This window comes from Tachyglossus aculeatus, assembly GCF_015852505.1.
Source record: "Tachyglossus aculeatus isolate mTacAcu1 chromosome 12 unlocalized genomic scaffold, mTacAcu1.pri SUPER_6_unloc_1, whole genome shotgun sequence".
Taxonomy (NCBI): domain Eukaryota; kingdom Metazoa; phylum Chordata; class Mammalia; order Monotremata; family Tachyglossidae; genus Tachyglossus; species Tachyglossus aculeatus.
In genome coordinates this window covers 22,472,638-22,497,450 of record NW_024044828.1, presented here as the reverse complement: position 1 = coordinate 22,497,450, position 24,813 = coordinate 22,472,638, and the positions used below count along the sequence as shown (strand labels likewise).

At 52.6% G+C, this 24,813-nt stretch overlaps 2 protein-coding genes and 3 non-coding genes across 6 annotated transcripts; all 5 read left to right on the top strand.

Annotated features, from left to right (window-relative positions):
* Nucleotides 1-1,529: 1,529 nt before the first annotated feature.
* On the top strand, nucleotides 1,530-1,604 carry LOC119921203. Its single transcript, XR_005448507.1, has one exon. It is a non-coding gene; the product is annotated as a small nucleolar RNA SNORD126 (small nucleolar RNA).
* A 335-nt stretch (nucleotides 1,605-1,939) lies between these two features.
* LOC119921202 lies at nucleotides 1,940-2,016 on the top strand. The gene has a single exon (XR_005448506.1). It is a non-coding gene; the product is annotated as a small nucleolar RNA SNORD126 (small nucleolar RNA).
* Nucleotides 2,017-2,881: 865 nt separating this feature from the next.
* Nucleotides 2,882-3,025, top strand: LOC119921200. Its single transcript, XR_005448505.1, has one exon. It is a non-coding gene; the product is annotated as a small nucleolar RNA SNORA79 (small nucleolar RNA).
* Nucleotides 3,026-4,675: 1,650 nt separating this feature from the next.
* On the top strand, nucleotides 4,676-10,406 carry CCNB1IP1 (cyclin B1 interacting protein 1). The gene is made up of 4 exons (XM_038741405.1): nucleotides 4,676-4,754; nucleotides 6,277-6,609; nucleotides 8,355-8,688; nucleotides 9,341-10,406. The coding sequence occupies exons 2-4, from the start codon at nucleotides 6,313-6,315 to the stop codon at nucleotides 9,541-9,543; spliced, it is 834 nt and encodes a 277-aa protein (XP_038597333.1). The 5' UTR covers nucleotides 4,676-4,754; nucleotides 6,277-6,312; the 3' UTR covers nucleotides 9,544-10,406.
* A 3,090-nt stretch (nucleotides 10,407-13,496) lies between these two features.
* TTC5 (tetratricopeptide repeat domain 5) lies at nucleotides 13,497-24,376 on the top strand. Of its 2 annotated transcripts, XM_038741267.1 has the most exons (10): nucleotides 13,497-13,570; nucleotides 18,148-18,280; nucleotides 18,716-18,927; nucleotides 19,154-19,304; nucleotides 21,822-21,913; nucleotides 22,283-22,339; nucleotides 22,594-22,740; nucleotides 22,879-23,093; nucleotides 23,836-23,980; nucleotides 24,152-24,376. In XM_038741267.1, the coding sequence occupies exons 1-10, from the start codon at nucleotides 13,523-13,525 to the stop codon at nucleotides 24,269-24,271; spliced, it is 1,320 nt and encodes a 439-aa protein (XP_038597195.1). In that variant the 5' UTR covers nucleotides 13,497-13,522; the 3' UTR covers nucleotides 24,272-24,376. The 2 variants fall into 2 exon arrangements, with proteins under 2 accessions (XP_038597195.1, XP_038597196.1); XM_038741268.1 differs by lacking the exon at nucleotides 22,283-22,339.
* Nucleotides 24,377-24,813: the final 437 nt, after the last annotated feature.

Sequence of the window (24,813 nt, the reverse complement as noted above, 5' to 3'; positions counted from 1 at the left end):
CCTGTTCCCCGGATGAGGATCCCTGTTTCCGGTTAGGGGGCGGGGCTTGGCCTTCCTAGCCAATCAGACTCTTCCTTGCCCCCAAAAATCACTGGCCGCCGCCCCACCGACTCTCTTTTCCTGCAGCGGGGTCGCCGAGTGGGTGGTGTGTATTTCATCCGCCACCATCTGGGACTCCAGGCAGGCTGGAGGAACAAGGATGGGTCGAGTCTGCAACCTTCCCAAGGTCTCTAACAGCCGAGTCGAGTTGGATCTGGGTCGCCCCCCGCGGGACCGTAAGAATGTAGGGGGCAGGTACCGTGTTTCCGTTTACATTCCCAAACGCTTAATATTGCGCCGAATGGGTGTTAAATTTTAGGTCTCTTTATCACTGTTACTTTGCCTGGCCTGATTGTGAAGGAAGGGTGGGAGTTTCTCCTTCGGCCACGTGTGTGGGTTGAGGGGAGAGGGAATTTCGCACTGGTATTGCTCCCAGTTCCCAAACCGGTCCAATCTCTTGTGATTTTTGACGGCAGAGGCTGGGGGTGGGAGCAGTGATCTGCACTTATACCCTTCACCGCAGAACTCATTGTTAAATAATAATGGCATTTATTAAGCGCTTACTATGTGCAAAGCACTGTTCTAAGCGCTGGAGAGGTTACAAGGTGATCAGGTTGTCCCACGGGGGGCTCAGAGTCGCAGTCCCCATTTTCCAGATGAGGTCACTGAGGCCCAGAGAAGTGAAGTGACTTGCCCAAGGTCACACAGCTGACAAGTGGCGGAGCCGGGATTTGAACCCATGACCTCTGACTCCAAAGCCCGGGCTCTTTCCACTGACCTACGCTGCTTATTAAAATAATCCCTTGCCGGTTCCTGGGAACTAGAGTTACCCCCTCCTGCCCCTTTGGACAAAATGGCACCGCCACAGTCTAGTCCAGGCTTCTCTTGGTCTAATTCTCCCCGGAGCAAGACACTTCCCCCTCCCCCTCCAACTTGCTCAGAGAAAGGGGCTACCGCAGACGGCGTCTAACACGTTCCTGGGCTTCTGTGTATTTTCAGCTTTTTCGGTGTATTTTCCGGTACCCTGATGCTTCACCAGCTCCAGCCCGGTGAAGGAGCCACGAGGGTCTTCAGTATTCTCTCTGGCGGCCAGAACAAGCTGCCCAACATGGAATGGGGACCAGCGTCAGGACGCGCCTATTTGGGAGAAGGTATAAGTCAGGCAATCAGTCGTATTTATTGAGCGCTTACTGTGTGCAGAGCCCTGCACCTAAGCTTGGGAGAGGTATAAGCCAAGGAAGGAACCGTAACTTGTCTGGGAATGTAGCCCGCCCAACCCATAGTGGGGGTGGGAGATTTGTGCCCTGCCCCTTCGACTGGTTCACCTGGAACCAGCCGTCAGTGACCAGGACGAAGTGGCCGAGCCGTTTGGGTCCGGGGGGTGAGACAGGAGTAAGCGAGTGGAGCAGGCGGAGAGATGGTTAAGATGGTGGGTTCGTTGCCACTCTTGCCTGTTCACGTATGGTTGATGGAGATCCAGGGCCAGTGGCTGTCTGCTGGGATGAACTGCATGTTCAGTCCGTGTTTCACCTGATTCCTGATTACACACATGCACTGAGCAGGGCCCCAACTCCGTGACTTTTCTGAAATGGGATTGCTGGGGGAGAGGGGACGGGGAAACAGGGTCTTCCAGCTTTCATGTGGATCTTGTTCCTTAGAGACTTGAGGTGGTGGCAAGGACCCCGTGATACCTGTTGTTTGGCCATGCCCAGGCTGGAGCTGCCTTGGAATCGGCGATGAGGGTAAGGTTCAACTGGCTGCATCCATGCCGCCTGTGGGTGTTAAGGGTAGAGCTTGAACAAGTGAGGCACCCTCAGTCAATCTGGAGGAGCCCACTTAATGGGAGCAGTCCATGATGTACCAACTTGGGCTGCCCCTTAAGGATCACATGCCCCCCTTCCCCCTGCCTTGATGAAATGCATGTTTAGTCCGTGTTTCAGCTGACCACCCTGATTATACACATGCGCTGAGCAGGAGGGCAGGGGTCCCTTGTCTGAGACCTACTTCCGGCCCATGGATGGAACTGGGCATGTTTGGTCACTGGGGCTGAGTAGGGAACAGTCTGTAGGACCAATCCATACATGTGTTGCACAGTAGACATACAGTAGCATGCTGGCTAGGAGTTCTGGTCCCCACTGACAGTTCCTGAAAGAGGGCTGGATTTAGGTGGGGCCCAGGGGTTTTCAGGCCTGATCCCAGCAACCCTAAGGGAGCATCATTGTCTCCTTGCAGGGAGCCCCAGAGAGACCCTTCCTCAGGAGGAGCAAAACCCCAGCTGAAGTTCATCTTGTCTTTTTCAGCCAGCACTTCAGGATGGTAGAAGTCTCAGGGGTAAGTTCTTCTGGGAGAGTGGCAGTCTGAGTTCTGAAGTCTTCGATAAGGCTCCCAAAATGCTATTATAATTATCTAGTTACTATGGTAAATGTGGACAAGCAAGCCAGGTAGATTTTTAAATGGATTCAGGTACTTAGTATAATGATCTGCACACAGTAATTAATCAATCAATCAATCAATCGTATTTATTGAGCGCTTACTATGTGCAGAGCACTGTACTAAGCGCTTGGGAAGTACAAATTGGCATCAATAATTATACCTTTGATTCAAGTTATAACTTCCTTTGGATTGACATAGCCTAGAATAGCTGTGCCTAATGGAAAAATCAGCTGCTTGCCTGTTGTCCCCGTCATCTGGAGCAGTGCCAGCACAGCCCAAGCACTGCTAATGGGGAGTGTCCAGTCCAGTGTCCAGCTATTAACAAGGCTACAGCACCTGCCTCTTGCCCATCTCCTTGCTCTGTGGTTTGTGTACGTGTCTGTGTGCATGCCCGTACCTCCCAACCTCCTGATGGCTGTTCCTCCTGCTGTCTGGAGCTGTGGCAGTGGGATTTTAGTCCATCACAGAGAAAAGTGGCCTGTCTTCACTCGGGGCACCATGAGATGGGTCGGCCATCTATTCGTGCCTCCGAACTTTGCGGGGTCAGACAAGCATAGTTTTTTTAAAATAAAGCGTCCCCCTGTATATAGCATTAGAATGACTCTTCCTATCTGTTCACAGGCCCTGGTCTTTGCTCGAAGAGGTCAATGAGGCTGGAGAAGTGGGTCTGGGACCCAACCCCTGAAGTCTGGAATTAGAACAAACCCCAGCAATATTTAATCCCTTTAATAAAGTGAGCCTGAGTTAATCTCATCTCTTTGCACAAGGGCATTGAAACTGCACATGGCATAGGGGGAGGAGTTATTACTTTAAGTGGCTGCCAGCAATCTAGGGCAGTTTCAATCAAAGGGTATTTCATAAGTGCTCATTGACTGCAGAGCCCTATGGGAAAGTTTCCAGAAGAAAATCCCACATTCTCTGTCTTCAAGGTGCTTACAAAATATTTGAGTGAATGAATATGTAAGGTTGAATAAAGAACTTAAGATATAAACCTGTCTGGTTCCTTTGTGTAATTATAATTGTCCTGGGTTCTTGGGTTGATGTAAATAAATCAGACTCCCAAGAGGAGGGGAGAAGTTCAGGCAAGGGAGAGAGGACCCTCATCTGTTAAATGGGGGTTAAGGTTGTGACTGGTAGGGGCTGTCTATATGTTGCCAACTTATACTTCCCAAGTGCTTAGTACAGTGCTCAATAAATACGATTGATTGTGAGCCACATGTGGGATGGACTGTCGAACTCTGCTTTGATCCACCCTGGTCCTTAGAACGGTGCCTGGCATATAGTAAGAATTTAACAATACCACCAAAAAAGGCAGTTGCAGGCTTGGGGAGCAGGGCTTGGCGGTGGGACTATAAACTCATTGGGTAAGGATTGTGACACATTGTTGAATTTTCCCAAGTGCTTAGTATGGTGTGCACGCATTAAGGCCTCAATAAATTCGGTTGATTGTGAGAGGGTCGAGAGTGATAGTTCATCAATCGTATTGAGCGCTTACTGTGTGCAGAGCACTGTACTAAGCACTTGAAGTACAAGTTGGCAACATATAGAGACAGTCCCTACCCAACAGTGGGCTCACAATCTAAAAGGGGGAGACAGAGAACAAAACCAAACATACTAACAAAATAAAATGAATAGATAGGTACAAGTAAAATAGTAATAAATATGTACAAATATATACAGGTGCTGTGGGGAAGGGAAGGAGGTAAGATGGGGGGATGGAGAGGGGGAGAGGAAGGAATGGGGCTCAGTCTGGGAAGGCCTCCTGGAGGAGGTGAGCTCTCAGTAGGGCCTCGAAGGGAGGAAGAGAGTTAGCTTCGTGCACACATTGAGGCCTCAATAAATTCGGTTGCTTGTGAGGGTCGAGAGTGATAGTTAAGGGAGGCAGGGGGAGCATGAAGTCACTGGTAGGGTGGTTATTTTTCCGAGGCGGAGGGAAGCTTTGTGAGAGGGAAGGCCGGCGGAGGGCTGCGTTGGGGGCCCCCGCGGATGTTCCGCGCAGCCTCCGTTTCCCCCTTGGCCGTTGTCTGTGCGGGGGCCGCGGGGGGGGGGGGGGGGGGGGGGGGGAAGGAGGTGGGCCGAGGGCGCGCGAGGAGCAACGACTTCAGAGAAAGGAGGGGCTACGGCGCCTGCGCGGTGGAAGGGTCGCGCATGCGCAGGGAGGCAGCGCCGCTTTCCCGCGTTTTCTCCTCGCTCCGCTCTGGCCGTGGGCACTGAGGCGGCCTCAGGCCCCGGCTCCGTGGCGCAAGTGAAGGCCTGAGGCTCCCCGGAACGGACCCAAAGAGGTCTCTGAGGCGGGGGCCCCTACAAAATCAGCACGGGGTTTTCTTTCTTTCAATCGTATTTATTGAGCGCTTACTGCGTGCAGAGCACTGTACTAAGCGCTTGGGAAGCCCAAGTCGGCAACATAGAGAGACGGTCCCTACCCAACGATGGGCTCACAGTCTTGAAGGGGGAGACAGACAACCAAAGGAAACACGTGGACGGGTGTCGAGCCGTCTCCCTCGGCCCCCGTCCCGATGGTTTTTCTCGGGGAGTTTCTGCTCAAGTGCGGTGATGGGGGGAGTAGGACAGGAGCGGGTAGTGCTGAGGGTCAGTCTTGTTTGGTGGGGGCCGAATCCCCACCTCCGCAATAGTGCCCCACCACAGCTGCCCAGACACGGTGTTTTGGGGGCCTGCCAGGTCCACAGGCAGGACGAATGCCCAATTCTGGGCTGAAGCAGTCCAGGTGCCCACCCTAAGTTTGCCCAAGAAATGCCACTTGGGGAACCTTGAGGAACCCGGATTTCTGCATTCCACAATCTGGCCTCCAGCCTTCCAGTCTACAAGGACGGGCCTCAGGCGGCAGATGTGAACACGTAGGGAAGCACATTTGTCCGCCGTGAGACCTCGTCCCGACGACCTGCCTATTGGAACTCCCACGTGGGGTTCGCAACCTGCCAAGGTTGTGAGCCCCATGTGGGACAGGTATTATAATAATAACCATGGCATTTGTTAAGCGTTTGCTATGTGCAAAGCGCCGTTCTAAGCACTGGAGAGGATACAAGGTGATCAGGTTGTCCCACGTGGGGCTCACAATCTAAATCCCCATTTTACAGATGAACTGAGGCACAGAGAAGTTAAGTGACTTGCCCAAAGTCACACAGCCGACAAGTGGCGGAGCCGGGATTAGAACCCACGACCTCTGACTCCCAAGCCCGTGCTCTTTCCACTGAGCCATGCTGCTTATGTCGTACTTATGTCATTCAGGTGCTTAGTACAGTGCTCAAGCGCTTAGTACAGTGCTCTGCACACAGTAAGCGCTCAATAAATATGATTGATTGATTACTTGACTATCTCGCACCTTCCCCAGTGCTACGGGCGTGGGAGTCAGAAGGTCATGCGTTCTAATCCTGAATCCGCCACTTGTCTGCTGTGTGGCCTTGGGCAAGTCACTTCACTTCTCTGTGCCCGAGTTACCTCATTCGTCCATAAAATGGGGATTAAGACTGTGAGCCCTATGTGGGACAGGGGCTATACCTAACCCAATTTGCTTGTGTCCACCCTAGTGCTTATTACAGTGCCTGGCACATAGTGAGTGTTTAACAAATACCACTATTATTATTATTGTTATTAATAATAAAATAACAATAATAATAATAATAATAGAGCAAAACTTGTAGTCCTTTCGAGCCTAGAGTGATTCCAAGTGGCTCCCTGAGTAAATGGAATAGGCAATTTGTGCTTTGCTTAACTACCTGAGCCCTGACACCCTTCTGATCAGCAACCGAACTTAATCAGAGTCCCCTTTATTTCCCCAACTTTTAGGCTTCCCACTGGGCCGGATGCCCCCTTCTCTGGACCATGTCTTTGTGTGAAGACATGCTGCTCTGCAATTACCGCAAGTGCCGCGCCAAGCTCTCGGGCTATGCCTGGGTCACCGCCTGCTCCCACATCTTCTGCGACCAGCACGGCAGTGGGGAGTTCAGTCGCTCCCCGGCCGTCTGCCCTGCTTGTAGCAGCACCCTTTCCGGCAAGCTAGACATCGTCCGCACGGAGCTCAGCCCTTCAGAGGAGTACAAGGCCATGGTTCTGGCCGGGCTGCGACCAGAGATCGTGCTGGACATCAGCTCCAGGGCCCTGGCCTTCTGGACGTATCAGGTATCCTTCCTCCCCGTGGGCTGGTTTCTTAGATTGGGAGCTCCTGGAGGGATTGGCCGGGCTTTTTGAAAAAGTTGAGCATCCTGTGCCTTAGGTAGCTGGGTGGGGTGGTGCTGCTGCAACACTGAACTGTGGGGGGCATTTGCTATCTGATGACACATCCGAGTGGCAGTTGAATTGATGCCCCATTAGAACCAAAAGGGTAGTGGTCTAGTGAGCCTTCCTTTCGAGTCCATGAATTTTTGTTTCGCTGCTCATCTATTTTTATTTATTTATTACGTTACAATGTGCCAAGCACTACTGAGCACCGAGGAAAGGTATGCTACAAGGATATGGGTTTAGACACAGCCCTGGCCCACGGGGGGTGCAAATCTAAAGAGGGGAGAGGACCGGACCGACACCCTGGGGCAGAAAACAACCAGGTAAGTTCAAGAGAAACCATAGGAGAAGTAGCAGGACTTCCCTACTCGAGGGAACTGCTCTCAGACTTGTCCCTACTCCAGCCAGAGCCCTCCAGAGCTTAGTACAGTTCCTGAGACAGCGTTTTTATTATTATTGCTATTGTTATTCTTAACTGTAAAAGCCTTCCCAGTGGCCAAGATATTGTCAAAGAGGGCTTGTTTCACCCACTTGTTCTAGTAGGATGGGCTTTCTGTTCAGCAACGTAGCCTAGTGGCAAGAGCTTGCTTCTGGAAGACAGAGGATCTGAGTTCTAATTCCAGTTCCACCACTTCCCTGCTGTGTGACCTAGGGCAGGTCACTTAACTTCTCTGTGCCTCAGCTTCCTCATCAGCAAAATGGGGATTATGTACCTGTTAATAATAATAATAATAAAATAATAATAATAATAATGGCATTTATTAAGCGCTTACTATGTGCAAAGCACTGTTCTAAGCGCTGGGGAGGTTACAAGGTGATCATGTTGTCCCATGGGGGGCTTACAGTCTTAATCCCCATTTTACAGATGAGGTAACTGAGGCACAGAGAAGTTAAGTGACTTGCCCAAAGTCATACAGCTGACAATTGGCGGAGCCGGGATTTGAACCCAAGACCTCTGACTCTAAAGCCCATATTCTTTCCACTGAGCAACGCTGCTTCTCTCAGGATGGGGAGCGTAGTAGTCTATCATATGAAGGGGGAGGGAGTTCCAGGCCAGAAGTAATAAGAAAATATTGCTTCAAAGATGCCTATCATGGTGGTAACTTTGAACTGTTTAACCCAATTTTCCCAAACCATAATTTTTAAAGAGCAGTGTCCCTGCATTTTAGGACCACTCCCTGAATTCAGTTTCATCACAACTTGGGATAAAATCCAACCTGAGGTTTATGACAACTTGTGATGAACCTGTTCTCCCCCCTACTTAGACTATAAGCTCTATGTGGGACAGGGAAAGTATAAGACCTGATTAACTTGTATCTAGCCCAGCACTTTGTTCAGTGGTTGGCACACAAAACAATGCCACAATTATTATTATAAATAAGAGCAATAATAATGATTTTTGTGATGATGGGTGGTGAAGGAGGAGGAGGCGGCACCGGCGGCCCCTGAAGCCAGATGGCTGGGGTGCTGCAAGCCCTGGGAGTCTCATACCGCTACGGCTCCCACCCTCTCAATCTTGAACCTGAGTCCCTGTGCACTCCCCGCTCCCAAGCTTTCCAGTCCTCTTTCTTGGGCTTGGTTTTCCAAGGACCAGAGGGTCCTGCTCCCAGGACCGTCAAGTCTCCTTTCATGCTCCTCTGGACCAGGTGCACCAGGAACACCTCTATCAGGAGTACAACTTCAGCAGGGCCGAGAGTCATCTGAAGCAGATGGAGAAGGTGTACACGCAGCAGATCCAGAGTAAGGATGTGGAGCTGACTTCCATGAAAGGGGAGGTCACTTCCCTGAAGAGAGTGCTGGAAGAGTACAAGAAAAAGTTCAGCGACATCTCTGAGAAGCTCATGGAGCGCAACCGCCAGTACCAGAAGCTGCAAGGCCTCTACGACGGCCTCAGGTTACGCAACATCGCTCTCGCCAACCACGAGGGCAGCGTGGAGCCCGCCATGCCCTCCCAGCCACCTGCTTTGGCCTTCTCTCTGGGTAAGAATAAAGTAGAGTGGTAAGGCAGCAAGAAGAGCGAGTGGGGCAGATAGAGCGAGGCAGAGTGGCAGAGTGAGCAGGGCAGGCGGAACCTGGTGGAGTGTGAGCAGAGCAGGCAGGGCCAACTGGAAAGAATAGGGAAAGCGAGGTGTAGCCATGACCAAACCTGTGCTGCCCTCCTGGGGATACCAGGAAGGAGCTATGTGCCATTAGTGGGGGGCCTGGTGGAGGGCCCTGCGTAGCGGTTCCTCGGTGGGGAGTTCCACTCAGTGAGATTCCCATTTTTTTTTCCTATGGTATTAGTGAAGCGCTGACTATGTGCCAGGCAGTGTAAGAAGCGCTGGGATAGATATAAGATAATCGGGTTGGACACAGTCCCTGTCCCACATAGGGCTCACAGTATTAATTCCCAATTTACAGACGAGGAAACAGGCACAGAGTAGTTAAATTGACTTGTCCTAGGTGACGTAGCAGACAGGTGATGAAGTTGGGATAAGAACCCAGGTCCCTCTGATTCCCAGGTCCATGCTCTATCTGCTAGGCCACGCAGCTTCTCATTTCAGAAATTTTGGTCCTACAGACATCATTATTATTGTTATTGTTACCTGCTCCCTGCCACTCACTGCTTTGGCTCTCTCTCCCTTCTCCCCAGGGAATGCCCCCAGATTTCCTGCGGACGTGTCACCGGCTCAGAACCGGGCTGCTGGGGACGGAGACTTCCTCTTCAGGCCACTCTTTGTGGGGTCCTCTCCCGCAGCAGAGCCCAGCAACACCTTCTTCAGTTTTGCCTCCCCCCGCCACGCTCAGGAGCCCCAGCTCGGCCTCAGCAAGCCCTTCAAAGGGAAGAGGCTGTAACTGGCGTGGAGCCAGGGGCCCTGGGGGAGGGTTGGGCAGGCTGCCCCTCACAACCACCTCTTCCTGGAATTCAGCCCGTGTCCAGAGGTTTGCGGGCTTGGGCCAGGCTGTCCGGTTTGGACACCATGCAGTCAGTGGCCTCCCCGTCCTGCTCCTGTTCCCCTTCCCACGCCCTCCTTCCCTCGAACTCCTCTCTTGCTCTCTCTCCCTCTCTTTTTCTAACTCCCACTTCCCCTCCCACTTCTCCTGGGACTTGGGGCGGAGAGAGAATCAGCACTGAGGTGACCCGGTGCCATTGCAGGCTGCAAGCAGGCCATCACCGACAGCAGCATGCAGGCGTCACCCATCCTGTCGGCTTCTGTCTGATGGGGTGGGGGGAGTGTGTGATTGGCCACAAGTTTTGGGAAGTGAGAGCTGGGCGGGCTTGGGTTAATGTTTAGATAAGCAGCTTGGATGTGTGGGCAGGGTGGTGGAGTGTGTTTTCCTCTTAGGAGTGGAGGGTGTTTTTCTCTTAAGGGTGGGTCTCAGGATTTGGGGGCCGGAAGCTGGTGCAGACATTTTCTAGATGGGCACCATGGGCCTTTTTGTGTGTCTGCCTGACAGGCCATGGGGTGTGGGGTTTAGGGCCCATCTGTCTCCAGAGGGGAATCTGTTGAGTCTTCATGCACTTGTCTGTTTTGGTGTTTCATTTAGTGTGTAGGTGAGTGTTCAGAAGAGGCAAGAGTTGGTGTATTTCTTGTTGCATTTTTTTTTTCCCTCAGCGGGTGCCCCTCCTTTAGACAGTGCAGTAGCAAGGAGAGGGTGGAGGGAAAGGGAGGGAGGGAGGGGCCTGCAGCATGATTGCATCCCGGGCTAAGGTTGTTTATGAGAAATTTCCAGGGGTTTCTGGGCAATTGTCACCTGTCCCATCTTCCTTTGCGGAGGATCAGGCGGGCCTTGGAGAAGCCATCCTGGAGAAATCCCAGCGGTGAAGTTGGAGAGATTTGGCCTAGGGATTCGGACTGCTCACGGCCTAGGGACTCTGGACTCTGGACTGCTCACGGCCTAGGAACTCCGGATTGCTCACGACCAGGGCTCTCTCATTGCTCCCAGCCGACCAAGTCCTTTTCTGCTCCCTAACCCTGCCCACTCACACCCTGGTCATTATCTTAGTCCTAGTTATTTATTGGAGTTACACAGAGGAGAGCCCTGAAACCAGCCTTCCCCTTGGGTGGGGGAAAGGGGATGATCTGGGCATTCAGACTGTTATTTGTACCAAGTTTCCATCCTCAATACAGTGTTGAAATCAGGGATTGGTCTGTGTTTGTGTTTCTTATTTCCCAAGAACCTTGCAGAACCTCAGCAGGAGGCCATCATTTCTGCTGCCAATGAGCAATACCATCCTGGAGAGTGACTGGAAGGCCAAAATTGCAGAGGCTTTCCAACAGTTTGGGGAGGGTGGATTTTCCCAATGCCAAATGCACCAAAGCCGGCAATTATTTATGCCACCCTGGGGGTGGTCAGTCAGGGTAGATTCCGAGGCAGAGAAGAGGCTGAAGGGGGGTTAGCTCCCAGGGGACCCATTGCTAGCTATTGACTGTCTGGCTAACCCACTGCCTCAGCCCCCCAGTGACTGACCAAAGCACAGAATAATCATATTTACAGTGCATGTTAAGTGCTTGCTGTGTGTCAAGCACTGTTCTAAACTCTTGGGTAATTACAAGTTAATCGGGTTGGACACAGTCCCTGTCCCATATGGGTCTTACAGTCTAAATTGGAGGGAGTAGGATTTAATCCCTATTTTACAGATGAGGTAACTGAGGCACAGAGAAGTTAAGTGACTTGCCTGAGGTCACACAGCAGAACCCGGGACCTCTGACTGTGGGCAGTAAATTTATTATGGGAAGGGAACATGTCCACTAATTCTGTCGTATTGAGCTCTCCCAAGAACTTAATACAGTGCTCTGCACATAGTACATGCTCCATAAATACCACTGATCGACTGATTGATTAGAACAGTGGGCGTCAGATGACCTGGGTTCTAATCCAGCTCCACCACTTGTCTGCTGTATGATTTTGGGCAAGTCGCTTAACTTCTCTGTGCCTCAGTTACCTCATATGTAAAATGGGGATTAAGACTGCGAGCCCTTTGTGGGACAGGGACTGTGTTCAACCTGGCTATATTGAATGTACCTTAGCGCTTAGTACGGTGCCTGGCACATAGTAAGTGCTTAACAAATACCTTATTTTTTTTAAAGGAGAAGCAGCGTGGCTCAGTGGAAAAAGCACGGGCTTTGGAGTCAGAGGTCATGGGTTCAAGTCCCGGCTCCACCAACTGACAGCTGTGTGTCTTTGGGCAAGTCACTTAACTTCTCTGTGCCTCAGTTACCTCATCTGTGAAGTGGGGATTAAAACTGTTAGCCCCCCCAAGGGACAACCTGATCACCTTGTAACCTCTCCAGCGCTTAGAACAGTGATTTGCACATAGTAAATGCTTAACCATCATTATGATACCATCATTATGATTAAAGGTGGAGGACCATTTGGCTGTGGAAGGCCCTGGGGCCAGGGGTGGTGGGGGGGGGGCTTAGAGAAGCAGCATAGCACAGTGGAAAGAGCACGGGCTTTGGAGTCAGAGGTCATGGGTTCAAATCCCTTCTCTGCCAATTGTCAGCTGTGTGACTTTAGGCAAGTCACTTAACTTCTCTGGGCCTCAGTTAGCTCATCTGTAAAATGGGGGTAAAGACTGTAAGCTCCCTGTGGGACAACCTGATCACCTTGTAACCTCCCCAGTGCTCAGAACAGTGCTTTGCACATAGTGAGTGCTTAATTCATTCATTCAATCGTATTTATTCCTCCCTTCTCTCGTTCTACATCCCAGCCTGCACCCTACGCTCCTCTGCTGCTAATCTCCTCACCGTGCCTCGTTATCGCCTGTCCCGCCGTCGACCCCCGGCCCACCTCATCCCCCTGGCCTGGAATGCCCTCCCTCCCCACATCCGCCAAGCTAGCTCTCTTCCTCCCTTCAAGGCCCTACTGAGAGCGTGTCACCTCCTCCAGGAGGCCTTCCCAGACTGAACCCCCTCCTCCCCCTCTCCATCCCCCCAGCCTTACCTCCTTCTCTTCCCCACAGCACCTGTATATATGTATATATGTTTGTACGTATTTATTACTCTATTTATTTATTTATTTTACTTGTACATATCTATTCTATTTATTTTATTTTGTTAGTATGTTTGGTTTTGTTCTCCGTCTCCCCCTTTTAGACTGTGAGCCCACTGGTGGGTAGGGACTGTCTCTGTATGTTGCCAACTTGTACTTCCCAAGTGCTTAGTACAGCGCTCTGCACACAGTAAGCGCTCAATAAATACGACTGATTGATTGATTTTTACATATTTATTACTCTATTTATTTATTTTACTTGTACATATCTATTCTATTTATTTTATTTTGTTAGTATGTTCGGTTTTGTTCTCTGTCTCCTCCCATTAGACTGTGAGCCCACTGTTGGGTAGGGACCGTCTCTGTATGTTGCCAACTTGGACTTCCCAAGCGCTTGGTCCAGTGCTCTGCGCACAGTAAGCGCTCAATAAATACGATTGACTGATTAATTGATTGATGTATATATGTTTGTACGTATTTATTACTCTATTTATTTTACTTGTACATATCTATTCTATTTATTTTATTTCGTTAATATGTTCGGTTCTCTGTCTCCCCCTTCTAGACGGTGAGCCCGCCGTTGGGTAGGGACCGTCTCTAGATGTTGCCAACTTGGACTTCCCAAGCGCTCGGTCCAGTGCTCCGCACACGGTGAGCGCTCAATAAATACGATTGAATGAATGAATGAATGATGGGAGGCCGCCGCCGCCGCCGCCGCCGCCGCCGCGAGACCTCCAGGCCGCGGGGGGGCGCTGTGGCCCGGCTCCGGCTCCGGCTTCAGGTTGCCCAGGGCGAGCGTCGGGACCGCGGCCTGGGCCGGGGGCGAGGGCCGGGGGCGATGGCCGGCGGGTCCGGCGAGCCCGAGGGGCCTTTGCGGATGCTGCAGGTCGGCCTGGCCGCGGGGCACGAGGAGGAGGAAGGAGGAGGAAGGAGGAGGAAGGAGGGTGGGCTCCCCGGCGGAGGCGCGGGACGGAGAGGGGCCTCAACACACCCGTTTCCATGTGTGTGTCTGTGTGTGTCTGTGTGTAGTGAGCATTTCGGACTGTGGGAGTTGGTCACCGGGTGCCCGGACGGTTAGTTGTAGGTGTTTTTTGTTTTTAATGACATTTATTAAGCGCTTACTATCATCATCATCAATCGTATTTACTGAGCGCTTACTGTGTGCGGAGCACTGTACCAAGCGCTTGGGAAGTCCAAGTTGGCAACTCAAAGAGACAGTCCCTACCCACCAGTGGGCTCACGGTCTTAAAGGGGGAGACAGAGAACAAAACCAAACATACTAACAAAGTGAAATAAATAGAATAGATAGGTACAAGTAAAATAAATAAATAGAGTAACAAATATGTACAAACATATATATATATGGACAAACATATATACAGGTGTTGTGGGGAAGGGAAGGAGGTACGATGGGGGGATGGAGAGGGGGACGAGGGGGAGAGGAAGGAAGGGGCTCAGTGTGGGAAGGCCTCCTGGAGGAGGTGAGCTCTCATCATCATCATCAATCGTATTTATTGAGCGCTTACTACGTGTAGAGCGCTGTACTATCAATCAGTCAATCGTGTTTTTTGTTTTTAATGACATTTATTAAGCGCTTACTATCATCATCATCATCAATCGTATTTACTGAGCGCTTACTGTGTGCGGAGCACTGTACTAAGCGCTTGGGAAGTACAAATTGGCAACATATAGAGACAGTCCCTACCCAACAGTGGGCTCACAGTCTAAAAGGGGGAGACGGAGAACAAAACCAAACATACTAACAAAATAAAATAAATAGAATAGATATGTACAAGTAAAATAAATAGAGTAATAAATATGTACAAACATATATACAGGTGCTGTGGGGAAGGGAAGGAGGTAAGATGGGATGGAGAGGGGGACGAGGGGGAGAGGAAGGAAGGGGCTCAGTCTGGGAAGGCCTCCTGGAGGAGGTGAGCTCTCAGTAGGGCCTTGAAGGGAGGAAGAGAGCTAGGTTGGCGGGTGGGCAGAGGGAGGGCATTCCAGGCCCGGGGGAGGACGTGGGCCGGGGGTCGATGGCGGGACAGGCGAGAACGAGGCCTAACGGTGAGAAGATTAGCGGCGGAGGAGCGGAGGGTGCGGGCTGGGCTGGAGAAGGAGAGAAGGGAGGTGAGGTAGGAGGGGGCGAGGTGATGGACAGCCTTGAAACCCAGGGTGAGGAGTTTCTGCCTGATGTGCAGATTGATTGGTAGCCATTGAAGGTTTTTGAGGAGGGGAGTAACATGCCCAGAGCGTTTCTGGACAAACTATGTGCAAAGCACTGTTCTAAGCGCCGGGGAGATTACAAGGTGATCAGGTTGTCCCACGGGGGGGCTCACAGCCTTAATCCCCATTTTACAGATGCGGTCACTGAGGCCCAGAGAAGCGAAGTGACTTGCCCAAAGTCACACAGCTGACAGTTGGCAGGGCCGGGATTTGAACCCATGACCTCTGACTCCAAAGCCCTGGCTCTTTCCATTGAGCCAGGCCGCTTCTGTGTCTGAAGTCAGGCAGGGGGTATAGTTGTGTGAAACGGTCTGCAGTCGTCCATACTTCTCTATAATCGCGTATCCTTCTGAACCCCTTTCCGCGTGATTGCACTTAACTGTAGGTGTAGCAGCAACAATAGTTACATTCATTAATGCAGTCATATTTATTGAGCGCTTACTGTGTGCAGAGCACTGTACTATCAATCAATCAATCGTATTGAGCGCTTACTGTGTGCAGAAAACTGTACTATCAATCAATTGAATTTATTGAGCGCTTACTGTGTGCAGAGCACTGTACTATCAATCGAATTTATTGAGTGCTTACTGTGTGCAGAGCGCTGTACTATCAATCAGTCAATCGTATTGAGCGCTTACTGTGTGCAGAGCACTGTACTATCAATCAATCAATCATATTTATTGAGTGCTTACTGTGTGCAGAGCACTGCACTAAGCGCTTGGGAAGTACAAGTTGGCAACATATAGAGACAGTCCCTACCCAACAGTGGGCTCACAGTGTAGAAGGCTACTAAGCGCTTGGAAAGTACAAAATGGCAATAAAGAGAGACAATCCCTGTCCACAGTGGGCTTGCAGTCTAGAGAGTGGGAGACATACATCAAAACAAGTAAACAGGCATCAATATAAATAAGTAGAATTACGGATTTATACATATATACGTAAGTGCTGTGGTGGGGCGGAGGGCAAAGGGAGCGAGTCGAGGAAAAGGGGCCTTAGTCTGGGAAGGCTTCTTGGAGGAGGTGTGCCTTCAGTAGGGCTTTGAAGGGGGGGAGAGTGATTGTTTGGCGGATTTGAGGAGGGAGGGCATTCCAGGCCAGAGGTAGGACGTGGGCCAGGGTCAGTGGCGAGACAGGCAAGAACAAGGCACGGTGAGAAGGTTAGGTAGGATTTACACATTAAGGATGTACACAGCTCCATCATTCGTATTTATTGAGCACTCACTGTGTTTAGAGCACTAGATTAAACGCTTGGGAGAGTAAACTATAAGAGAGTGATAGGCGGTTTCTTGAAGGGTTTACAGGCTGGAAACACTCTGCTGAATGCTGCTTCTCCCCCAGCTCCTGCCAGGACTGACCCAGCCGCTCAGGGTTTTCAGTCAAAAAGGCGATCAGTCGTATTCAAGTGCATCAGGATGAAATAAGTAATTGTCCTACAAATAAAAATATATATTGTGCAAAGGTGCTGAGGATAAGAATGCAACTTCAGAGGGCCAAGAGTGGGATTGGGTTGACACATTTGGGGTGTTGGGAGTTAATCCCAAATTCATTCATTCAGTTGTATTTATTGAGCGCTTACTGTGTGCAGAGCACTGTAAAAATGAGAAGCAGCATGGCTTAGTGGCTACAGCCCGGGCCTGGGAGTCAGAAGGTCATGGGTTCTAATCCCAGCACGGCCACTTGTCTGCTGTGTGGCCTTGGACAAGTCACTTCACTTCTCTGGGCCTCAGTGACCTTGTCTGTAAAATGAGGATTGAGGCTGTGAGCCCCACATGGGACAGGGACTGTGTCCAACCCGATTTGCTTGGATCCACCCGAGCGTTTAGTACAGTGCTTGGCACATAGGTGCTTAACAAATACCGTTATTATTATCATCATTATTATTAATCAAAGAAGGCTTCCTGGAGGAGGTGGGGAATTTTTAGGAGAACCTTAAAGTTGAGGAAAGTTGTCATCTGGCAGATTTTGGTTGGGAGGGAAGAATTTCCAGGTCGGGGAGTTGCAGGTGAAGAGAAATTTGAAGTCAGTAGGCAGGAGTTCCTTTTTGATGTGACGGGAGATAGGTGTCATTGAGGGGTTTTGAGAAGTGGCAAGACACGTGCTGAGAGACATTTCCAGAGGAAGATCCGTTTGGCGTCATGGTGTATAGCTTAGAGGAGGGAGAGGCTGGAGGCAGAAAGACCAGTGGAGGGTCTCACACAGTAGCGTAATCATGATATGACGAGAGAGTGGAGCAGTTTGGTAGTTATTTGGGTGGAGAGGAAGGGGCAGAATCAGGTCATGTTGTGGAGGAAGAACTGGCAGAATTTAGCAATTAAATGAATGTGAGAACTGAAAGGGTCAAGGATGGCACCAAAGTTGCAGGCTTCTGGAAAAGGGAAAATGGAGGTGTTACTGAGAGAGGTGTAAAAGTTAGGAGGAGGAAGTAGGTTCAGTTTTAACCTTGTCGAGTTTGAGGTGTCAGTGGGGCTTTCAAGAAGAAATGTCTTAGAGACAAGAGGAGATTCCAGACTGTAGGTTAGGTGAGAAGACTGGAGAAATTATTTGGGGAGTTGGTTGATAGAGGTATCTGAAGCCAAGTGGGAGAATGAGCTTCCAGAGAGGCTGAGAGTAAAGGGAGAAAAGAAGGGGACCTGGAACAGAGCCTTGTGGGATGGTCATGATTAGGGGATGAGAGATGGAAGAGAAGAGGTCAGTGAGGTAGGGGTAGAACCAGGAGAGTACCATGTCGACAGAGCACTGGTTCTCAGGATTGAAGGCAGCACAGAGGTCTCGCTCAGCCCCAGCTCCTTCTCCCGGTCTTAAATTAGGGGTCCTGATTGAAGGCAGCAAGGTGGACTAGTTGATCTCTAACTCTGGGATCCTCCCTCCAGAGGGATAATAATAATAATTATGACATTTGTTAAGCACCTACTATGTACCAGGCACTGTACTAAACATTGGGATGGATACAGGCAAATTGAGTTGGAGACAGTTCCTTGTCCCATGTAAGGCTCACAGTCTCAATCCCCATTTTAAAGATGAGGTAACTGAGGCACAGAGAAGTGAAGTGACTTGCTCAAGGACATACAGCAGACAAGTGCTGGAGCCGGGATTAGAACCCATGACCTTCTGATTCCCGGGCCCGTGCTGTATCTGCTATGCCATGAGGATGGGAAGAAACCCTTCCTGGGCTCCCTGACTCCCGCCCAGGCTCCCCCAGCCCCTGACATCCCTCTTGCCCCCTTGCCGTGGCCCCCAGGAGCTGGTGGACCATCTGTACGCCTTCCGGGATCACTACTTGGAGACGCACGGTGTGGAGGCGGCCGGCCGCAAAGCCCAAGATGTGCGGAAGGAGATGGAGTTGGCCCTGCAGCAGATTGAAGAGATGGGAAGTATGTTCTCTGGCAGTCCCCTCCAGTCAGGACCAACCACCCTCCCCTTGACCCCAGTTAGCCTCTCCCCAAAGTCCTGCTGGGGTATCACCTTTGAATCCCAGCTGGGCAGCCTGGAGGGATCCTGTTCTCTGCCCCCACCCTCTGACTCTCTGTGCCCCCACCCAGGGCCAGGGCTGTAGGGTGGAAAAGATCCCATCCTATTGTTCCGTCCTAATCCAGCTTTGGGCTGGTTGGAGGCCAGCCTATCACCCCAGTCTATAACCCCAGCCTCTATAACCCCAGCCCCAATCCTGGCCCCTGCTCCGGGCCTAGCCCTGGCTGCAGCCTGTGCTCCTGGGCTGGATCCCAGCCCCAATCCTGGCCCCTGCTCAGGGCCTAGTTGTAGCTCCAGCCTGCACTCCTGGCCCCAGTTCCTCTCTGCATCCCTCCCAGGCTCTGTCCAGGTCCAACCACTGGCCCTGCTGCTGACCGGGAAGGCCTTGAATGTCACTCCCGACTACAGCCCCCGGGCTGAGGAGCTGCTGTCTAAGGCCGTGAAGCTGGAGCCCGGGTTGGTGGAGGCCTGGAACCAGCTGGGCGAGGTCTACTGGAAGAAAGGGGACTTGACTGCAGCCCACACCTGCTTCTCTGGAGCCCTCACCCACGTGAGCCCCTTCCCTTGGCGAATGCAGGGAGAGGGTCCCAGTGGCCTGGGCCCCAGGCCCTGAGGCTCTCCCATCCGGTCTCAGTCCATGGGACTGGGGTGTTCGGGGGGGGCACAACTGGAAATAAGGGAGGGAGGGAGGAAGGAGGGACTGACTGTCTCTATCTTTTTCTGTCTCTCTCTTGTCTCTTCCTTTCCCCTCTTGCCTTCCTTCCCTCTGTGTGCAGTGCAAGAACAAGGTCTCCTTGCAGAACCTTTCCATGGTCCTGCGGCAGCTGCGGGCTGAGAGTGGGGATGAGCACACCCGCCACGTGGTGGACAGTGTCCGGCAAGCCAAGCTGGCCGTGCAGATGGATGTCCACGATGGCCGCTCCTGGTGTGAGTGTCTCCTCCGGCCTGGGTCTACTAGGCCAGCTGGGGGTTCCCCATCTCCTTTGGGGGCTTGTTGGAAACTAGGGGTTCTCGTGTGTGTGTGTGTGTGTGTGAGAGAGAGAGAGAGAGAGAGAGAGTGTGTGTGTGTGTGTGTGTGTGTGATCATGTGTGTGAATATCCACCATTACTGTGTGGCTGGCACTCCATTGCCCTTTTCCACCCGCTACCTCGTTTTTGCGTTCCTACCCCTCTTGAGGGCAGGAAGGGGCAGAGCTTTCTCTCTCCAGTTTACAGATGGGGAAACTGGGTCCCAGAGAAGTTCATTAATAATAATAGCAATAATTATGGTGTTCGTTAAGCGCTCACTATGTGCCAAGCACTGTTCTAAGCACTCGGGTAGATACAAGGTAGTCAGCTTGTCCCCACGTGGGGCTCACAGTCTTAATCCCCATTTTACAGATGGGGTAACTGAGGCCCAGAGAAGTTAAGTGACTTGCCCACGGTCCCACAGCAGACAAGTGGTGGAGTCAGGATTAGAACCCATGACCTACTGACTCCCAGGCCTGTGCTCTATCCACTATGTCATGCTGCTTCCCCTATGCTTCATTCATTCAGTCATATTTATTGAGCACGTACTGTGTGCGGAGCACTGTTCTAAGCGCTTGAGAGTACAGAGCAACAATAAACAGACACATTCCCTGTCCGCAACGAGCATACAGTCTAGAGTAGGGGAGATAGACATTAATATAAATAAATAAACTACAGATATTGTACACAAGTGCTGTGGGGCTGGGGAGGGGGATGAATAAAGGGAGCAAGTCAGGGCGACGCAGAAGGGAGTGGGAGAAGAGGAAATGGGGGGCTTAGTCAGGAAAGGCCTTTTAGAGGAGTTGTGCCTTCAGTAAGGCTTTGTAGTTGGATAGAGTAACTAGGATTTGAGGCGGGAGGGCATTCCAGGTCAGAGGCAGGATGTGGGTAGTGAGATGGATGAGATCAAGGTACAGTGAGAAGGTTAGCATTAGAGTAGCAAAATATACAGGCTGGGTTGTAGTAGGAGAGTAGCAGGATGAGGTAGGAGCGGGCAAGGTGATTGAATGCTTTAAAACCGATAGTAAAGGAGTTTCTGTTTGATGTGGAGGTGATTGGGCAACCAATGGAGGTTCTTTAGGAGTGGAGAAACATAGAACATTTTTGAAGAAAAATGATCCAGGCAGCAGAGTGAAGTCTGCACTGTTGTGGGATGAGACAGGAGGCTGGGAGGTCAGCAAGGAGGCTGATGCAGTAATCTGGGTGGGATAGGATGAGTGATTGTATTAACATGGTAGCAGTTTGGTTAGAGGTGGTGGATTTTAGCGATGTTGTGAAGGTGGGGCCGACAGGATTTAGTGCTGGCTGGAATATGTGGCTTGAATGAGAGAGAGGAGTCAAGGATAATGCCAAGGTTACGGGCTTATGAGACAGGGAGGATGGTGGCTCCATCTACAGTGATGGGAAAGTCAGGGAGAGGACAGGGTTTGGGTGGGAAGATGAGGAGTTCTGTTTTGGACATGTTAAGCTTGAGGTGACGTGAGTACATCCAAGTGGTGATGTCTTGAAGGCAAGGGGAGTTGTGAAACTGCAGAGAGGGAGAGAGGTTAGGGTTGGAGATGCAGATTTGGGTATCTTTTTCAGAGGTAGTAGTTGAAGACTGTGAGCCCTTCTAGACTGTGAGCCGGTTGTTGGGTAGGGACCGTCTCTATATGTTGCCGACTTGTACTTCCCAAGCGCTTAGTACAGTGCTCTGCACACAGTAAGCGCTCAATAAATATGGTTGAATGAATGAATGAATGATTTCTCCAAGGGAGCAGTTGTAGTGGAGAATAGAAGTTCTGGGGCGTGCCCGAGTCACCCAGCCTGTGGGCAGAATCAGTCCCCCCCAGTCCCAGCTCCGTTGAGCACCTCCGTGCTGACTGCCGAGGGGGTGAGCCCACCCCGCCTGTCCCACTATACCCACAGGTACCAGCCTGGGGCAGAAGAGGCCCCCTCCCCCACCCTCAGGGGAGGAGGGGGCAGGTTATCAGAAACAGAGCCGAGAGGTTGAATGTCCTGGGTGGGGCAGGGGCGGCGGCAGGTGGGCAGGTGCTGAGGACCAGCAGTAAGCCCAGAGACTCAGCGGACCTGGGGGCTCGGAACCCAGCACCAGCTGAGCCCCCAGGCAGCGAACCCTGGATGTGGGATTTGCGATTTGGCGGTGGCGGTAGCGGCCGGGGTCCTGGAGGGATCCTGCTGCTAGCTGAGTAGCTTGTGGCGCTTCTCTGGCCGCACACGCTGGCCCCACCCGGGACTCTCCGGCCTCCTTCGCTTCTTCTGACCACTCCTGCCTCTCCTGCAAAGCAGTTGGGAGCCGCTGGACAGCACTGGGGGCAGCGGGAATACCGGCTTGTTTTTTCTAGACTCAAGCAATATGTAGAGCCCTAGACCCGGCGAGGGTCGGCGGGAAAGATGGGACTTTCTGATTTCCGTGTGTACTCGTGTCTTTCTTAGATATCCTGGGCAACGCCTATCTCTCCCTCTTCTTCAACTCAGGCCAGAACCCCAAGGTCTCCCAGCAGGCCCTAAGTGCCTATGCACACGCGGTGGGTACTGGCCACCCCTAAGGGGATGCTTGAGGGAGGAGAGGAGGGAGGTGACAGGAACCATCCCGTCCTCTGGGCCCTTCTTCTGGGACCACTCCTCCTAAGACGCCCCTCTTCCCTCCCCTGACCCCTCTCCCTGGGGCCACTACCCCTGAGGACCCCTAGCTGATGGCTCTTGCCTTCCCATGGGGCCCTCGGTCCCCTTTGCCTTCCCCCTGGTCCACTGCACCCTGAGTCTGTTTTCAAAGCCCCAGAGGCAGAGACCAGCCTCTGGCTCCATCTCCCTCCGCGCAACCTAGCCCTCCCTCCCAGCTGCCCAGGACATTGGCCTGGCCCCTCTGAGTGGCCGTGTTCCTGCTGCCCTTTTAGGAGAAGGTGGACAGGACAGCCTCCTGCAACCCTGACCTCCACCTGAACAGGGCCACGGTGAGGCTGGGCGTGGGGCAAGTGGAGGGGGACCGAGGTGGAGGTGGACAGGTTGGGGATGTTTCTGTCCACTTTGGACTGCATATTGAGGAGGCTCCTGGTAGCTCCTGGTCCAGGAGTTGGTGGGGTGAGTATGGAATGCAGAGCAGGAGAGTGGAATATAGTCATGCATGGGGAGAAGCTACTGTGCCGAGCTGGGACCAGCCTCCTCCCCTGCTTCCCCCTCCGCCTCCCCCGCTTCCCCTTCCCCACAGCTGTACAAGTATGAGGAGAATTACGCCGAGGCCCTGCAAGGTTTCTCTCAGGCAGCAGTGCTGGACCCAGCCTGGCCCGAGCCCCAGCGGCGGGAGCAGCAGCTGCTGGACTTCCTGGACAGGCTGACCAGCCTGCTGGACAGCAAGGTATCGGGGCCCAATGCCTCAGGGAATGGGCTTGGGGCAGAGTGGAAGGGGTGAGTAGTGGGGGTGGGTGACCAGCTCCTTGCCCCCTTCCTGCATTCCCTCACCTCCCTTCCCTGGCCTCCGTTTCCTATGCTGCAGGGCAAGGTAAAGACCAAGAAGCTGCAGAATATGCTGGGAAGCCTGCGGCCGGCCCAGCTGGGCCCCTGTGGGGATGGGCGCTACCAGGCGGCCTCTGGGCAGAAGATGACGCTGGAGCGGACGGCTCTGAGTGCCCTGAGGCCTGGAGCCAACAGCGGCACCGTCGTGCTTGGGAAGGTGCTGTTCAGCCTCACGACCGAGGAGAAGGTGCCCTTGTAAGTGCAGACCCCAGCCCCGATACAGACTCCCAGCCTGGACACCCCCAACCCGGCCTCAGCACAGACTTCCTCCCCGCTCTCTCCTCCCGGCTCCCAAGCCTGACTCAATCAGTCGATCCTATCTGTTGAGCACGCACTGTGTGCAGTGCACGGTACTAAGCATTTGGGAGAGTAGGCCTTCCCCGACTAAGCTCTCCCTTTTCTCTTCTCCCACTCCCTTCTGCATTGTCCTGACTTGCTCCCTTTGTTCTTCCACCCTCCCAGCCCCACAGCACGTACATATCTGTAATTTATTTATTTGTATTGATGTCTGTCTTCTCCACTCTAGATTGTAGCTTGTTGTGGGCAGGGAATGTGTCTGATTATTGTTATATTATTCTCTCCCAAACACGTAGTACAGTACTCTGCACGCAGTAAGCACTCAATAAATATGATTGAATGAATGAATGAATAAATGCAATATAGCAATATAACAGGCACGTTCTCTGCCTGCAGCAAGCTAACAGCCTAGAGACTTCAGCCAGCACAGACCACCACCCCCGACAGCTAAAACAATCCTGTCTGGCTCAAATTGAATAAATTGGATCATTTTGGGAGTAGGAATTTTCCGGAGGGGTAGGGGTGGGGTGCCTGTACCCAACTCAGGGCTTGGAGAACCCCAAGGAGAATTGGGAATTGGATGCTGGGGAGGGGGTGACCCAGTTTCTTCCTCTTTGTCCCACCTTTCCCATGCTAACAGCACATTTGGGCTCGCGGACTCTGAGGGGCCATGCTACGCAGTGACTGTGTACAATATGGCACAGAGCTGGGGGGTCCTCATCGGCGACTCTGTGGCCATCCCGGAGCCCCACCTCCGGCTGCATCACATCCAGCACAAGGGCAAGGTACGTGTGCCTGTGCAGGTCTGAGGTGGGGGTGGGGGGGAGGGAAGAGAGAGAGAGAGAGAGAGAGAGAAAGTGTGTGTGTGTGTGTGTGTGTGTGTGTGCGCGCGTGCGCACGCGTGCTAGCATGGGCTGAAGGGCCTGTGCTGAGCAGCTGACTTCCTCTCTCTCCAGGCCTTCTCCTTCCCCAGCCTGCGTGTGGAGACGCCCCTCCTCCTCGTGGTGAATGGGAAACTGCAGGGCTGCAGCAGCCAGGCCGCGGCCACCGTGGCCTACCGGCCGCAGAGCGAGTAGCCCCAGGCCCACCTATGGGCGGGCAGGGGGCCCAGGTGGCTGGGCCTGCCGGCGTGTAGATTTCCTATTTATTACCAGACCAGTGATGGCTGGACTTTTACAGTTGTTTTTGGACAGACCCGCCTGTTTGTGTTGAACCAGCCTCGCCACCCCTGGGGGAAGCGTTTAGCCTGCAGGCATCTGCTCCAGCCCCACTCACTCACGTACCCTCCCCCTGCTCCGGGTCGCTGCAGAGCTAGCGTCTTCTTGGTGCCAGCCCCCCAGCCCCCAGGTCCCCCAGGCACCCTTAGCCTGTGGGGGGCTTCAGCTGGGGCCCAGGGCCTCCCCCACTTCGCTGCCCCCTTTCCTTCCACCCCATGATGACTCCCACCCTGCCCCAGGGATTGGTCCCCTGGGCTCCATCCATTAGGGTGGTTCTGGGCCAGGATTGTGGTAGGGGAGCCCAAGGCACTGACAGTGGCTGACTGGTGGGTGGGGAGCCCGAGGCACTGACTGGCAGGAGGGTAGCCCAAGGCGCTGACTGCGGCTGACTGGTGGGAGGG

Coding starts and splice junctions, on each gene's coding strand:
- TTC5 (XM_038741267.1), top strand. CDS start 13,523: ATGGCCGGCGGGTCCGGCGAGCCCGAGGGGCCTTTGCGGATGCTGCAG. Junction 18,928..19,153: donor TCTCTGGAGCCCTCACCCAC/GTGAGCCCCTTC, acceptor CTCTGTGTGCAG/TGCAAGAACAAGGTCTCCTT. Junction 19,305..21,821: donor CCACGATGGCCGCTCCTGGT/GTGAGTGTCTCC, acceptor TGTCTTTCTTAG/ATATCCTGGGCAACGCCTAT.
- CCNB1IP1 (XM_038741405.1), top strand. CDS start 6,313: ATGTCTTTGTGTGAAGACATGCTGCTCTGCAATTACCGCAAGTGCCGC. Junction 6,610..8,354: donor TGGCCTTCTGGACGTATCAG/GTATCCTTCCTC, acceptor CCTCTGGACCAG/GTGCACCAGGAACACCTCTA. Junction 8,689..9,340: donor TGCTTTGGCCTTCTCTCTGG/GTAAGAATAAAG, acceptor CCTTCTCCCCAG/GGAATGCCCCCAGATTTCCT.